General features: G+C 41.1%; 1 protein-coding gene across 2 annotated transcripts in view; it reads left to right on the top strand.

The window, feature by feature from the left end:
• The window catches only part of DRC11 (dynein regulatory complex subunit 11), a 110539-nt gene that overhangs the window by 72604 nt on the left and 21130 nt on the right, over positions 1-16805 (top strand). The window contains exons 12-15 of one of the 2 annotated variants that reach the window (XM_075094132.1): positions 6481-6542; positions 9341-9423; positions 12243-12350; positions 15660-15859. In XM_075094132.1, coding sequence (XP_074950233.1) covers positions 6481-6542; positions 9341-9423; positions 12243-12350; positions 15660-15859 — 453 coding nt within the window. The remainder of the gene's footprint in view (positions 1-6480; positions 6543-9340; positions 9424-12242; positions 12351-15659; positions 15860-16805) is intronic. The other variant, XM_075094131.1, reaches the window with a different exon arrangement.

The raw sequence follows: 16805 nt of genomic DNA on the forward strand, positions 1-16805 counted from the left end.
TAGTCTTCCATGGAAGGTGTGGACCTGCGTGCCAGTAAGTTTTCCAACCGCTGGCTCTTGTTCTTCTAAATGAGAACTGGTTAATGGGTTTCAAAACTGTACACCAAAAAAATTCACCCTTCGTTTATCTGTCACAACACATAGATCACATACAGCCAGGTACACATTGTTCAACAGTAAGCAGTGCTTACTGTTGAAGGGTTTGGGGACTTGCAATTAAGCCAAGTTTATTTAAGCATATAAAATAGGTTAAACATGTACATTATTTTAGTGTGTGTTACCCACTGAAACACAGCACACATCATGTTCACATCTAGTTTCACAGCATTACCATATGCAGAATTCTACAGCTCGCGGTTCCCTGAATTCCTTACCCAAGCATTTAAACTATAGATCATGTCAGTGCAAAATAACTCAAAGCTTACAGACCCTACCATTCAATCAACAGATCCACTTAAAATCCTCAGGGCAAATAGCCAACTCTAATTTCATGTTGTATTTCATTTCTATAATCCCTTTACCATGCAAATACTTGCTGTTGCAGTACTTCTACTCCAGTTGTCTTTAAAAATGCTTTTTCACCTGTCAAAGGTGCAGAGCCAATTTAATAATGCAAGACTGGAGCGACTCTGAAAACTGATATCAATTAGATTGCTAAATCTGTTTCAAAAATAGGGAGGCTTAAGGTAACAGACAAAATATTGCAACAGTCTTCCCAAAGTTGTCACGGGCAGATGCATTTAGATCAGCTGTCAAAACGGCTTCAAAATGTTACATTGGAATTACAAAGTTTTATGTTAGGGTTGGTTTTTTCCCTTCAGTGTAGTATTGGAATAGGTTTGGGCAAAGGGAGTTAACTTTTTCCCATGTTGTGCCAGTAGCCTGAGAGAATGAGGGAGGGCGGAAGAGGGGAAAGAGTACTAATTAAATAATACTAAGGATTTTCTCTAGGGAGAAAAAAAAATGTCCTATTTTAGGGATGGGGAATGGAAAGAAGTATCCAGTTTTAGTCAAAACACATCTTCCCTATGAAAAATTATTTGAAATGTCCAATCAGCATTGGCAAAGGCTTTTTCTGATTAGTATTTGCATAAATATCTCAGGCCATAAATCAACAGTGTGTGCATACCTGTGTACATAGACCAGATTTTCATAAAGGAAATCTGAAGTGTATATAACAATAATATGAGCTGGAAAGTTTTGGAAGCAGCTTATTAAATTTGTTATTCAGCAAAAATCCTCTAGTTTTTCAAGGCATGTGTTACCACATTCTGAGTCCCATACGTCTGCCCCCCCTCCAACTATGCAATGTGAAATAACAGTGGGTTTGGATTCACATTGTAGCCATGAACATGCATGGATCAGTGTAAAACATTTTTGCCTTCTCCCAAAAGAGATATTCTGCAAAGAAAAGCATTCTCAGGAAGATTCAATATTCTTCAGAGAATTCAAATCTTTTCCTGCACTCTTTCAGTGGGGAGTGGGCAGCAAGGGTAATTTCTTTAAGTAAACTCCTTAAAGTGGAGTTTTCTGTGTAGGGGTGGTTACCCCCAATCCATGGTGCCACATTTGGCCATCCCCTCTGTTGTAAGAGGAGATTTCTTCTACTTTCTTTACAGGAAGACACCACAGAAGAACTAAGACTTTTTTTTGTTGTCAGGGAACAGTTGATACCCAGTAGTGTACAGGACAGATGCCTTCTTCCTTTTCAAGCACACCTTAGGATAAATAGTTTACAACCAAAAAAAAGTCCATATTAAAAAAAAAATCTGCCTGATCCACAAGAAATAATTTGAGTTTGAAATTCTGTTTGAAAATCCCTTTTGTGGTGAATTCAGTGAGGATATTTTGGAATTGAACTCTAAAAAGGAAAGCTAATTGCTCCTTCCCACTCGGTGTTCCAGATGGCTCAGGTCTTACATAAACAATATTTAACAGCTCAGGCATATGTGTAGGCCACTCCTTTATTTCCATGCACCATGCTTTCTAGGCTGAACGTTATCACTGGTTCCCAAACCTTCAAATACCAATTAATACTAAAAGCTAACCCTTAACCCTATCAAGAATTGCTCTTACTGCCGCTGAGATAAAAAGGCCATTTACCACCTTCACAGGAGAATCATTTTGGGTGGAAGGACAAATTGCTTTTCTCATTACAAAGAAGGGTCTCCAGACCATTAGGCCAGTCTGCAAATACCTCAACTAATTAGATTGCACCTACCATGCAACAAGCCACACCACTACCATTTGAGGCACAGATCCCATATGCCTGTATCCATGTGGGAAGCATCTCACCCACAGACTGTCCCACTATTATTTGCTCATTGGGTCCAGCATTGATGGCATATAGAGAACTAGTGTCCTTGTTGAGAGTCACACTGTGCTGGACTCTTGATTGCTCCAGACGGCTCCTGATCTGATGAGTGTCACAGAAGACAGGATGAGGGTACAACAGAAACAAAGGAACGTAGTTCAGCTCTGCTGCAAATAGCTTTTTTCTTCACTGTGCACAGTGGCAGCTTGTCATCTGCCCAGCCGTCTTTCAGCAAGCTGTGATTGTAAGCACCTGTGTAAAGTCACGTTGAGGAAAGATTTGAAGGGAGACTGCCTCCTAGCGAGGGGTATGGCATTGATGTCTAGGAAGGCGGGCAAAGAAATGCCAGAAGGTCAAAGTCCTGACCCTGTATAGCTAGATGAGCCTGTTATAAAGCACCTGAAGTGATAGAGGAAAAGGCTAGCACTTTCTGAAGTAATTGATTTCTAAAAAAATTGGTGGCATCCTCATGCCAGCGCAAACTTTTCTTGGTGAACTGTTGTTCTTCCGAGTCCACCCCTTTCTGCTGGCAATCCAAGCTTCTCATATGGGTGGCTCAGCACAACCCACCAGCTTTACAAGTGTTTCTTCTAGATGGTTTCCATGTACCCAGCTGTGGTACACAGAGGGCTGAGCACCGAAAGGTGTTTTTGTTGGTAACCTGCAACTACACCACTGCAGACCTGGCTTCTATAAATGGACTTTGCACCCAAAGAGCTGACAGATGAACTCTACGGTTACTGACCTGGAAGTTACACTAGTGCTTATCAGAGTGCTTTTTATCAAGCCTATTGTACTGCTTTTCCTGCTCTGCTCTCCTAAGGATTTGCTTCTGATCCAACTGCAGGTAAAACAATCCCTTTTAAGTGAACATACCCACACATACACAAAAAGCATGGCAATTCAGAAAAAACAGAAAGAGGAGGCATGGGAACCTAAGTGTGTAAAACTTGGCCTTGCTGCCATCTCAGCCCAGCTTTGTATATCCCTTTTTCATGCAGTCAGGCAGAAGCAAACAAAACCACAAGAAGTTAACTATAGCAATGGCTACAACAAGAATATTGACATCAGTCCAAAGACTTGATAAGGGCAAAGCCATAGTGAATAAGGCCAGAAGGCAGGCTGGCTCAGAACTGAGGAAAGGCTATGTGCAAGGACAGTGATTCACAATCCCTGTTAGGTTTTCTGTAGCTGATGGAGATTAGCATCCAGAGCTCTCAGCCAGCTGTGGGGGCTGTAACATCTTTGGACACTGTAGCTAAATCCAACAGGGACCACAAATCAGAGCCCCTCATTTAGCAAGGGCTTAATCATCACGGGAACATCTTTGTCTAAGGACTTTTTCAGTACAAGTATCAGAAGCTGCCCTCTAGATCTTGGCACTGCCAGAAAAGATGTCTCAATCCAGAGCAGATACAGACACAGTACAAATCTGCAACTACTCAGCCTCCCATCCAAGCATCACACATGACCTAAGGAATCCACTCAATTCACAGGCTGCTGCTTATACACTGTTATTCCCCTTAAACCACAGGAGTACTTTCCTCTTGTTACTGCTCCACATACTTGGTGGTAGTAGCTGCAGACAGCTGATGGCAGCAGGACTTGTATAATCACAGCCAAAGGGTGACACAGGGTGAACACAAACTGTTCCAATGTGGAACAGTTCTCTCAATGCAACATTTTGACTACCCTCTCCCTTCTGGTGCCAGAGACACTCCGCTTTGGGATCTGGTCTGAAATCAGGTCTGTGTTTGCTCATAGCAACCTCTGAGCTATTCAAAACATTTTCATGAGCCCACACAGTAAGACAAGATACCACACTGAGCATAGAAGACAGCCTTCTGTCATCTGCCAGCTAATAAACTAATGCAGTTCACTACATGTGGCTTATCAAAGCAGAAAATAACCAAGTAAAATGATGGCTACACAGAACCTAGACTGACATTTCAAGGATAGAAACAAGGAGATTTCCATTGCAAATTATGGGTATGTTCACATTCATTAAACATTATCATTTTCTAAATAAAAGCAGTTCCCAATAAGACTTTTTGGGGGAAAGCCATTGTCTACAATTCTTATTTCCCCTTATCACATCTCAGTGTTTGCCAAATTTCCCATAAACGCTAATGGTAATTAGGAAAACACATTTTTCCCCTGCATAGTTCATTTTTGTTTTGCTCTTGGGTTACTTTATTGGTGAAGCTGCCTTGAGGACAACACCAGTTGGCCAATAAATTCAACATATGCTTAGTGTCTTTACATAGGTAGAAATGAGCTTTTCTTCCCAGTCAGACCCCATGATATGTAATTTCTAGCTTGTTGGAAGAAATGTTGAAGAGACAAAGCTGGAGGAACACCAGAAATAAACCGCTGACAGTCTCAATATTTCCTCAGTTGTTAAAACAGCATGGCATATGCTTTGTCCTTCCTGTTCCTTTTATTTAAGACAAAGCCTCACTGCCACTTTCTAATGAGTATTTGCTGCCAAGCTTATTTAGGTAAAGAAACCAGAAGTGTAGTTCTGCAGATAACGAGTTGCTTGCATTATTCTAATGCAAAAATTAAAAACATGACCTTTTCCCAGTTAGCGTATCCATATAGTTCTGGGTTTAATTTACATTTTCATCTAGATTATCTTTGTTGCGTTGTAAACAGTAACAGATGATTGAACCATAGATTATTTACATTGCAACTGTCCTTGAAAAGTTACAACTGATATATTTCTGAAGATTGCTGATCCATTCTAAGAAAAAAAACAAACCCGAACAACATACCAACACAAAACACAACATACAAACAACTCATGTTTTCCAGATAACTGGATAGGATTTTTTTTTTTAAACTCAACATCATCACTTGTAGAGCTCTGCTGAAGTATTCACTATTAAAAAAAAATAAGCCACTGTATTCCCAGGAAAGCGAACATGAACTTTTGGAAAGAATATGCTGTCTTGATCAACTAAGCATTTAAGCACATGCTTAAGTTTAAGCCATTGAAGAAATCCCATGGCACACAGATGTCACTGTGTAAGCAGTTCCACTGAAGTAATTCTGAAGTGCTTTGCAGAACTTAAACATGGATACCAGTGGTGGGCACTAACATGAATTAATGATGCCCTCTCCACTACTAATTATCACTAACCGTATTTATGGCTTGTGAGCTGTAATTAATGGAGGCCCTTGACATTACCGATTCACATCTCTTATTTATGTTTTCCATGCATTTTTTGCAGCATGTAAAGAAACTAGTCACACAAGTCAAAATCTTCCCATAGTGAAAGTGTGGTGAAAATATCAAGAGAAGAACGGGTCATGTTTTTCTGACCTCTTCAAGTTTCTTCCCTGAGGCATTAGGAAAGAGAAGGCAGAAGGATATCTAATGGGTAGGAAGCTTTCCAGAGACTCAAGAGGGTTGGTTTGAGGTCCCAGTCCAGCTGTAAGTACCCGGCATGACTCTCAGGGAAGCTGCTTATGTATTCTACACCAAAGTGTAAAACAAAAAAAAAAAAAACACACAAGCCAACACAGCAACAGTCTCAGCTACTTGGACCCCACACCCTTTTCCTTCCTGCTTCCCTCTGATGTAAGGGCCATACCCACTCAACCACAGTCATGCTCCAAAAAGGAAGGAGAGAAGAGTCTTCTCTTGGGGCAAATGACCCTGCGATTCTTTTGTACGCAGCCTCTACTGGAAAGGGTGGGACTGATTGCTTTGAGGTAATGATGCTCTAGGCTGTCGTTGAGGAGGTGGCAGATGCAGGGGAGGTATACAGGCTCCCCAAGCAGCTATTCTAGTAGCAAGCAACAGCTCCCAGGTTACTTCATGTAGAGTCCAGTCCCAGAGCACCTGCCACAGGGTCTGTGAGAGATTCATAGGTTGGACACAGCTCTTCAGCCTGGGGTGCTTCACCTCTCCTGTGCCTTGGTGAGGCACTTATAATGGGAGCACCTGCTGTGCTTTTATAAATGGAGGCATGACTTTCTTCCCTCAGGATATTCAAGGATAGGATTTTTCCCTTTGGGTTCCTTCAGTAACAAGGGCCACATCCAAACACTAAAACATTTGCTCTTCTAGCCCTCACTTTTCTTCAGTACATTCAAACGTATATACATATATATCTGTGTTAATGTCACTGATTCCCACCTGTTTTTGTGGTTCTCAGAAAAAAAAGATGACCATGAGAAAAAAGATATCTGAGATGGAAGAAGATCTAACTCCTGACAGGTAAAGAGAGGAGCTGTTTACCCGAGATTCAGACAATGAGAGACTACATTCTCTTTGCATTATATATGCTGTGAACCCTTTTAATTACACAAGGAGCATCTCAACATGGCTATGCTTACCAGCATCAGGAGCCCTACAATAAATAAAACCTCTTTATTAACAAGCTATAAACATCCATAAAAAGCCTGGGTGATAGAAGAAAAATCTTCCACAAACCTGAAGCACATACACTTTCGCTAAAACCTTTTTTGCATTCACAGTGAACACTACAACCTTCCAACTGCCCCTCCCAACTGATGGCTTTGCAGCACCACAAATGACAGGACAACAAAACACCGCTTTAACAGTACACAGCACAGACCTTGTTTTCCCCCCACCCCATCTTCAAAAACATACAAATTAAGATCCCCATTCTTCAGCAACACACCACTAGATCCAGCCTCCATTAACTTCAGTTAGGTTAATTCCAGTATGCAAAGCTAAGCACATGTAACATTTAGGCAGGATATTGGCTCTGGGTGCCCCTTTCCCATCCTCTCTGAAGGTGAAGAAGTACCTGGCAGTTTTGTTGACTGTCAGATTTTCCAACCCAGCTAAAGGCTGATAAGGGAGGCTGCAGACAGACCCCTGTGCACTATAAATCATCCTTCATGTCTTAGGTAAAATGTACATGTCAAATAAATCAGTCTTATTTATCAATAACAGTTCTGGCAGACCTGGCAATTTATGTATCCTTACTCTTTCAAGCAACCTTATTTTACTTCGAGGATTTGAGAGGATTTCTCCTTTTGACATTACATTTTCAGTGAGCTCGTGATGCATTCACTGATAATCTGGCTGGTTTTCACCTGTACACATAATACAGACACCTACGCAGAGATATCACCGCTGGGACCTGCTGACCCAGCAGAAGTGCTGGGCAGAAACAGACCCAGCTCCCAAGAGAGCAGAGCTGGAGAACAGCATGAAGACACACACACTCAATCACTGCAGGAAGAAGCACATGGGATTCACCCCACAAATCCATTTGTACAAGACATGGACAGCAAGACCTGGACTAGATCATTTGGGCACTAGCACTACACAATCAGTCAATGATCTCTTTACCTGATTTAAAATAAAAAACCTCTCCAAGGCAAATATTTAAAGTAAATGTGTCATGGATTATAACAGAGTATGACCTCTGTCATAAGAGCAGTGCCAAAGTTTAACATATGCATATATTCTGTGCTTTTAAAATTACTCTTGTGCATACCTGCTTCTTGTAAACAAACTTAATACAACATACTGCCATTGAGGAACACAGGCTTTTTAGCAGCTGGCTTTTAATCAGAGTTTATGAGGCATTTTGGCTCCAATGCTTTGCTCTTCCCTGCTGAATGGAGGAGGAGGAAGGATTTCAGAAATAACCAAGAAAAGCTCAGATTCATCTCATTTTTGACATGGTGGAGAGGGCACAGAGGCCTTTAGTCAACAGAGACTGATCACATCACACTAACTTGGAGAAGACTCAGGCATGCATCATTAAGCATGCACAGTAAAAATAATGAGACAGGAAAAGTAGAAGTCATGCTCCCAACAGAACTGTCAGGTTAGTCCCGTGCTACCTTCTGCTTATTTTATGATGCATACTCCCAACATAAAACCACTGAGAATGAAAGCAAGAGTCAGAGTGGCAAAATCAATGTTGTTGAAGGTGCGTTAAACTTTGTATTTCCTTATTATGACTCCTATATTAATTGTACCACTAACACTGCATAAACATAAAGCTTCCCAGCTGAAATGCAACAGGTCTGCAGACCTCAAATTGTATATATGGTTTTATTAGCCAGCTGAGAGTTACTGTTAAATATTTTTAGTGTAGCAATACCAGAATGTCCCAATTAAGATAAGCAACAAAGACAAAAAAGCTCAGATATTGAAGGGAAAGGCTGTGAAAAATACACAGTGAAGGACCTAGAGAGGTTCAAATCAATATTGTTTACACTAACAATATAAGAATTTCCAGCGGGCTTATTCACTTTATGTACCTCTTGAAGCAGTATCAAATCTGTGGAACCCAGTGCCAGAAATGTCATTGAAATTAATATTTATATAGAACCCCAAAAGAGACACTAAGGAGAACATCCACACCAGCTGAAAACTGGATACAAATGTGTGTTCAGTCCTCAGTTACTGGGAGCTATTCCCAACCACTAATGGAGATAGGAAGAAACCATTCCACTGAAGTTATGCCACAGTTTCCACTGTATGTTTTTGCTCCAACCCTCTTTTGGCCGGCATCACCCTAGCACTGCAGTAGATGCACCACTGGTTGCACCAATGGAGTCATTCCCAGTATGTTCTTGATGAGGTGAGGCTGTCTATTACAAACAGAATAAATCCCAGGAAGAATTAATGAATTACTACTAATTGGATAGCTAAGCGAATAGGCATAGTAGTGTTAGGATTGCTATTACTATGTAATTTAAAAATAATTTCCCAGTAATTGATATTAATGAATGAGTCTATTACACAAGTCATAACTGATCTTGCATCACCTGGAAATGGGTAGTGGATTTGGTAGGAGAGGAAGCCATGCAGTGTGTGAGGTAATAAAAGAGATTCCTTGCCATAATGCAGAAAACTGTACTTATTGATTTCATCTTGATGGAGCTAATCACCTTTACTTCTGGGCTACAAAATACATGTATAAAGCTGAGGAATCATAAATAACTCTGAAGCTAGCTCAGTTATTGAAGGACTAAGCTTTTATTTACAGTTCCCTAGAATTTCTGAGTCATGTCTCTTGTCCATAGGACCATCGATTCTCTGTACAGACAACTCGTAGAAGAAGGATTACTAATGAAAGCCAAGACTGTGAATCTCTCTGATTATGTTGGTAAAGTACACGCTTTACAACTAATATGGTTTTTAGCCTAACCAAACCTCCAGCTATTCAATGTTCACTGACCCCTATTTCCAGTCAAGTTCAAGAGTAACTACACTTTCAGGACTTTCCAACATTAATATCTAGAGCAATGTATGCAAATCAAGTCTGTTTCTGCAGGGTGTCTGGTGCCTTTCACTTCTGCTGCTGAAACCAGGACCTGTTTTTAGAGCTTGTGCTTAGCTCCAGGCACTAACACCCAGAAGCCTTAAGTGTTTTTGGATGTTACAAACCACTCTGAGGTGGAACCAGGACATCCTTTAAGGAGCACTGGCCAGGCATCGGCAAGACAGTGCAAGTCTGTCACACTACGGGTCATAATCCATCCAGAATACTTCCCAGAGAACAGCAAAAAAAAAATTATACCTTGAACATTTGTTCATTCAGCAGAGAAGACTCACCCCCTTACCTCCACATCCCTGACTGCCCCTGAACTTTGAGCAGGGCTTTGAGGCATATCTGGCCCTTGACTTGAGTACGATGTGTGTCTGCCTAGTTCTGCATTTTATAGTCCTCTTGCCCAATTTCTGTTACCTGCAGCTGCAGTCAGACATGCTTGCCCATGCTCTACACAGAAGGGAAAAAAAAAAATTCCACTTGCAGTCTGCACAGGGGTCTGACACCATCTCCCAAAGCATTTGATGATGGAAAGTCACAGCAATCTTTGCAGCAAAAACACCAAAATTCAGTTGTTTCAAGGGCCACCATTATATTAATTTGCAGAAATCCAGAAGCCACAGTGTCACTTACTGTTAGTATTGTACATATCCAAGCCAGAATAGCTGGCTTCTCATACATCACCTCTAAACACCACATTTATATAAACTCTTAGAAGAGCCAATTACTGACTTCAGAGTATTTGCCCACTCTGTTGAAGGCTGAATTAACAAGTAATCCATCCATTTTATGCTCATTAAAGATAAAGTATGTAATAGATGATTTTTATTATTCCTTCATTCACCAAACCAGTACCATCAAGGTCACTTTTGTCCAACAAACATTCCCTACCACAGATGTTTTGAAAGCATATCTTAGCTAGTAGATAATAATTAACAGCTGATAACATCAAACTTGGAAGCAGGCTGGGATTGCTTTGGACCATCTTCCCTTGACTCTGAGGTTTGAAGCATTGGCTCCTCTGCAGCCTAGAGCAACACGAGGGCTGTCCCAGTTTATGCTGGGAATATTCACTTCCCAGCAACAGAAAGCATTGGGCACAGAAGCACAGAGTCTAGTGGTATTCACCTGGCTGCTTACACCTGTGCCAGGTCCCCCATGTTTTTCCAGTGCAGAAGCTGGCCCATGCAGAGCAGGCAGCAAGGAGGTGGCCCAGACTGTCAAAGCCAGCTCTTCCCCACTCAGAACTCAGTCATGCTTCTTGAGCTGCCAGAACAAGATACAGAAGGCATTTAAAATTGGCCTAGGATTTGGACCTAACTTTTTTTTGTTTTTAATATCAAAAACCTTCCCCTTTAAGGTTCCAAGGACACAGGCAAACCTGCAGAAAAATAAGTCCTCATCCGCTCTGCTCTTACAGGGCAGAAGTCTAAGGAAGGTCACTCACTCCCAGTTCCTGGGGAAAGGACAAAGAGTGGAATTGCACTACACAGCAAGTAAAGGCACCAAAATGTCCCCCCCCATGACAAACTGACATCACTGAACTAATTTTCTTGGTGACCTTATCTAAATTAGTCAGAGAATATCCACTGTGATTTATGTTCAGTTGCAATTAAACCCTTTGATGCCTTCTAATTAAATCTGTGAAGATTAATTCCTATCCAGTTCTTTTGATTTCTCCTTAAATAAAAGATAAAACCTGAAATGAATTTTATTCTTCAGAGGGGATGTGGAAGTTGCATCAGGGCTTCTCTGCCTTTTTGCCCCCAAATTACAACTCCATATTCTCTCTTAACCATCACTAATTTACCTCTGCTCCAGAGCTCTAGTGCTCTCCCTTTTTATCTCCAATAAAACATAATATACTATTATTTTTAAATAATATTCACCATAATGACATATATTTTATGCTAAAAAACAATCACTGACTACATTGTCCTAACCAGTTTTCTTGCCTGTGGCCCATCTTTCTGGATCTTTGTTCTCTAACATGTCTCATGTATGAACTTTGACAGGGCAAGCAATGTGATTATGGCTCTGTAACAACAGCTGAGGCAAGATTAGATCATTTAGGCTCATGTCAGGGATTTTTAGTTTTCTTGGGCTGTTTTGTGGAGGGTTTTTTGGACAAAAGGTGAAGTGCAAAGCAAAGAGCCCCGCCAAATTAGGTGAAACACTTAAATATCTAACATAGTGAGAAGCTGAGATGTGATGCAGCCAGGGGAAACACTTATCTTTTCCCCCTTTTTTAAATCCTTTTGATAGAGCATGGTTCAATGGGATTCCAGCTCTAAAATCCCAAATCTAGAAATCCTTTGCCAGCAGTGTGATTTATGGTGCTACTAATGATTCTTTCTCCACAAAGTTTCTTTAAAAGGTTACTCAAGACAGACTGCTCTGGTGAACACCTTCCACAGTCTGGAAGGGAAAGTCTACAGTGTGTTTAACTTCATTTTCCTTTGCAGTTCACCTTTCCAATTTCTCATGGCCACATTCCACAACAATATTGCCCTGTGAGTCCCTGTCCCTTGATAGTACTGGGTTTTCTGAGAGCATGTTATATCGATATTCTATAGTAGTTTTTCATTACTCGAGTTATGCATTTTATAACAATGCAGTGTCACATTTATTAAGCCCATGCTTCCTCCCTACAGGCGAGTACAGCTATCTGGGGACCACACTTCGTCAGGTAGATGTAGAGCCAATGCCCTCTCTCGCAGATGTCAGACAGCTAATAGCACTGTATGGAATATTGCCATTAGGTAAGAGCACAGCAAAAATTACTAGAGGGCAGAATACAATGGCTTTGCTTCCTGTCAGTAACATGCATTTTTACTGGCTTTGACAGGGCTTGATTAATTGTAATCTAAAGCATTTCGCAGTATAATTGTTTTTCAATTAAGCCTTCTGAGTGAAGACCATATCATTTTAATAGTGCATAAAGGAGCTTGCACATGCTATTGTCAGGTATTGCATTTCCATACCATCTCTGTTTGCATGTTAACAGTTTGTGAATGGCAGCACATAAAAGGAAATCACTTGGGAAAGATAATAGCTAAAACAAGCTCCAGTGATCAAAATTAATCAAGTTAAGGGAAGGGCTAAGGTTGCAATTTACCTTTTACAAGCTGGCTAATGTTACTCAGTACTAAACAATGCAATCATTTAAGGAATTAGTCTGAATACATTTTGTACAGAGAGAACACTTTTTAAATGCCCTTGCAGTTTTAATGCCAGATTTAGCCAATTTTTAACAAGGCTTTGCTGGGTCAGGTTGTTTGCTTAATACAAAATCTATCCCATATTTTACTTGGGAATAGCATGAGGCCAAACTCTAGTGATTGCAAGAAGTGCCTGTCTCAAAGGCTTCTACTCATACTTTGCTTGCATCCTGTTCCGTTCCTGATTGGATTTCAGGGAGGTTTTAACTAGGCATGTCCTCACACAGGCTGTGTCTTTGTCTGTTCATCCCCTTTCTAGGGCAAAATAGCTGATGTCTCCCTACCTCCCATGCTGGCAAATGGAGCAGAGACGACACAGAGCTGCTGCTTTCCCCCCGCTTCACATACCTTCCAGAAAGGCTGGTGCTTAGGCTATTCTGTATGTGCATGCTCTGTGGCCCATCTCAGGCATTTCCTGGCTGCCCCTGTCCCCAGAGTGAGCTCAATGTGTTGTAGAAAGCTTGGTGCAATAGCGCACAAGTCCGCTTCATTCGGGTTTCAAGAAGAGAAGAGTATTCATTCTGCCCAAAAGCTCAATCTGAAGAGTCAGGTTAACAAAGAGGGTGCTAGTAGCACCCCTGCCTTCAACCTAAATGGGGCTCTTCCCATCTAAAACATGATCAGTGTGTTTTGGGTAAACCCTCAGTTGTTGGCTGCAAGTTTGACCACAATCAGCTGAGAGAGCTCAGCAGTTATCCCTGTCTGCGCTGACTGCAGTGTGGTATTTCACATACAACTCCTCCAAAGTTATGTTTTAACAGCATCTAATCTAGAGAAATCAAGCCCCAAGACACCCCCAAGGCAAGAGGAAAGAGAACCCATAAATTTTCTGCCATTTACACAAATTGGTTAAAAATCTAGGGAGAAGAGACCCTGGACTAGTTAAACAAACAATGTATTTGCAATAGCAGTTTGAAAAATGCCCGGGGAGGGGGGAAACACACCAACAAAACCACCAGATATCTTGCATGAGCCAAAAAAAGGCATAGGAATGGTTTCACTTTTTGGGTCATATGTTATGGATGACATTTTACTTAATTGGTCTCAGAACTAGTTAATCATTATATAATTGTGTATGTGTAGAAGTGAAAATTTTTCTCAAAATAGTCACCTGATGGCAAGGAAAGCTCCAGCTTAAATGGCATTGAGGAAATTATAAGCAGCTGAAAGGAGAAATAATAGTAGAAGATATACTTCATCTTTAACCACAGAGGAGTCTACAGCTCCCCTCATAATAAATCTATGTGTAATAGTAATAGATTGGAATGGAATGACCAAATATTAATAAAGCCTGGGTGGCTGACAACTTCACTACATCCTGCACAGTGCTGAAATAATGGCATTCATCTTAGCACTCAGCTCATTGTCATTTATTTAGGACAGTAAACCATTAGGACACAGATATGCAGCCTGATTGGATTTGTGTTTAAATACCATTCTTACCTAGTTGTCGCCTTTTAACCCAGAGAACTTTTCCAGGCTAAGCCATAAGCTCCCTCCACAGCACATCACTTTTGGGGCTGGTTTCCCCCACAAGTCCCACAGTCCAATAGACACCAGTCTCAAAGACCTTCAAAGTAGCGGATGCTCACACAGATTTTTCAAATCTGACTTTGTAACAACCACCTCTACTGACACAGGATGTTTTTAGGCATCAAAGCAGTGATGTTACTGGACTACCAGTGAGTATGGATAAAGCATTTGACATTTCCTGCTACTTCCATCTCTGGGGGTTCACCTGTACCTAATTTATTCTGTGAAAGAGCTGCAGGGAAGGCAAGTTCTGTTACCATCAACCACACAAATCTCTCTCTGTGGTTCTGTTTTCACAACGCAGGCATTTCTGCTAGGCTTTCCCAAGTGAGTGAGCATATTTCTTGCAGCCCAGAATGAATTTACCTGGAGCAACCAGAGAGACAGATTTAGAAATGCTGAGCAGTCATCACTGCTGGCAGAGCAAGCGAAGCATAGCAACCCTAGCATTTGCATTTGCTCACCTGAATAAAATGAAGGGAACAGAAAAGGATGCAAATATCCCAGCAGATATATCATACCTGCTCTGCAACATGCATCTGCCATGTTCCAGACTGGGGAATAACATCAGCTCCACTACAGATAAGCTAACACTGCACACAGTACACACACATAGAGGGGATAACAGCAGTCAAGGGTTTTGGAGCAGAGATAGCCTAAAGTGACCAACAGTCAGGTCTGCATGCAGAAGTTAAAGGCTGTCTCAACAGATAGTTCCATTAGTTTGTTTTCTTTAAAGGTGGAGAAGCTGGAAAGTCTCCATTCACTTATGACACAACAGCAGGAGGAAAGAATTGCTAGTCCTATGTGCAACATGAATCTATACCCTTGTTGAATTGCAGAAAGTGAGGACCTGCTCTAACAAATGCAAAGCTTAAAGCCACAGGTACATCTGTAACTCTACCTCCACCTGACAACTGAGGGAAGGCAGTTGTCCCTGTGCAGGGCACCAGGCTTGTCTGTACACATAGCCACCATCAGCAGTTCCAATTCGGTGCTCTTTTGTGTCCATCCTCAAAAATTTCCTGATTAATTACCAGTCTTTTAGCTCTTGTAGATTTAGAGCTGAAGTTTGCCCATCAGAAGGTACAAATAAGGGTGGTTGAGTTTTGCTACAAACAGGGGTGTTAACTCAAATGCGCTGCAGTCACAGCTCTGGTTATACAGAGTTGAACTCAAGAGCACTTGTGCCATATTAAGGAAACAATGAATTCACATTATAATTTATTTACAGCAAGGAAAAAAGGAAGAATCATTCCATTACCTTTATGGCAGACTTAAATGAAAGCAACAATAGTGCGGTATAACTTTTTACAGGTTCCCAAACAGTCCACGAGAAGGCTCCTTTGGTGAAAGCCTTGTTACTAGCTGGACCCACCGGTGTTGGAAAGAAAATGTTGGTCCATGCCATCTGCACAGAAACAGGAGCCAACCTCTTCAACTTATCTACTTCCAACATTGCTGGGAAATATCCAGGCAAGAATGGCCTGCAAATGATGCTTCACATGGTTCTCAAGGTACTGTGCTTTATGTGCTTGCATACAAAGTTGGTTCAGTTCATCACACCTTTTGTAGAACAAACTGGGAACTGAATTGTGGTTCCTCCATACTGAGGAACATACACACCATCCATACAAGGGCAAAGCTGCCTGAGGCCCAAAGGACTGCCAACCCAATTTGAAATTCTGCCCCTGCTTTCAAGTTTTCAAAACCACTTGTTGACAGCCAGTGTGTGCACCGCTGTAGAGGATTTAATGCCACTTGAGAAATCACTTGTAATAGTCATATTTTTCACATTAACATTTGTGCAAGCTTTGTGTTACCTTAAATACGAAAAGCATCATAGATAAAGAAAATTCTGTTCTCTGTTTATACGCACATCAGTCAGGAATGCTTGCCATGCAGCATTTAATCAGATACTAGACTGGGGGTGGTCAAAAATTTCCTCTCTGGGACTCTTGCTGTAAAATAGTTTTCCCCTATACTGTTCTCTGTTTACCTATCAGCAAGCTTTTCAAAAGAGGGAATCCTAGTTCAGGATTACATTAACAGAAATGTATGAGAAGTCTGGAAATGAAAGAAGGCATATGAACTGTGAAGAACATATCCCAAATCCTCTTCAGAAAAAAACCACAATCCTGGCAGGGTTTTGTCCACGTTTTAAGTCCTCAGCGTTTCTGCTAAGGAAGGAAGCTGGTAAACATTTCCAGACAAAATACTCTTAGAAAGAAAAAAAAAACCACACAGCACATACACTAGAATAAGGCAAATACAATATTTTTTCCAGTGCCAGAGGCCTACTAAAAGACTAAATCCAAATTGGCTTTCCCAGGTATTTATCAGATGTATTTTATTAAATCCAGTATTATAGTAGGTTTTGTGACAGGTGTCTCCATTCCCAGAAAAGACGGGTTTCGCAGTTAAAAGCAAAACAATCCCCAAGGACCCCACTTCTTACTGGTC

The sequence above is a fragment of the Phalacrocorax aristotelis genome, chromosome 5 (genome assembly GCF_949628215.1).
Source record: "Phalacrocorax aristotelis chromosome 5, bGulAri2.1, whole genome shotgun sequence".
Lineage (NCBI taxonomy): Eukaryota > Metazoa > Chordata > Aves > Suliformes > Phalacrocoracidae > Phalacrocorax > Phalacrocorax aristotelis.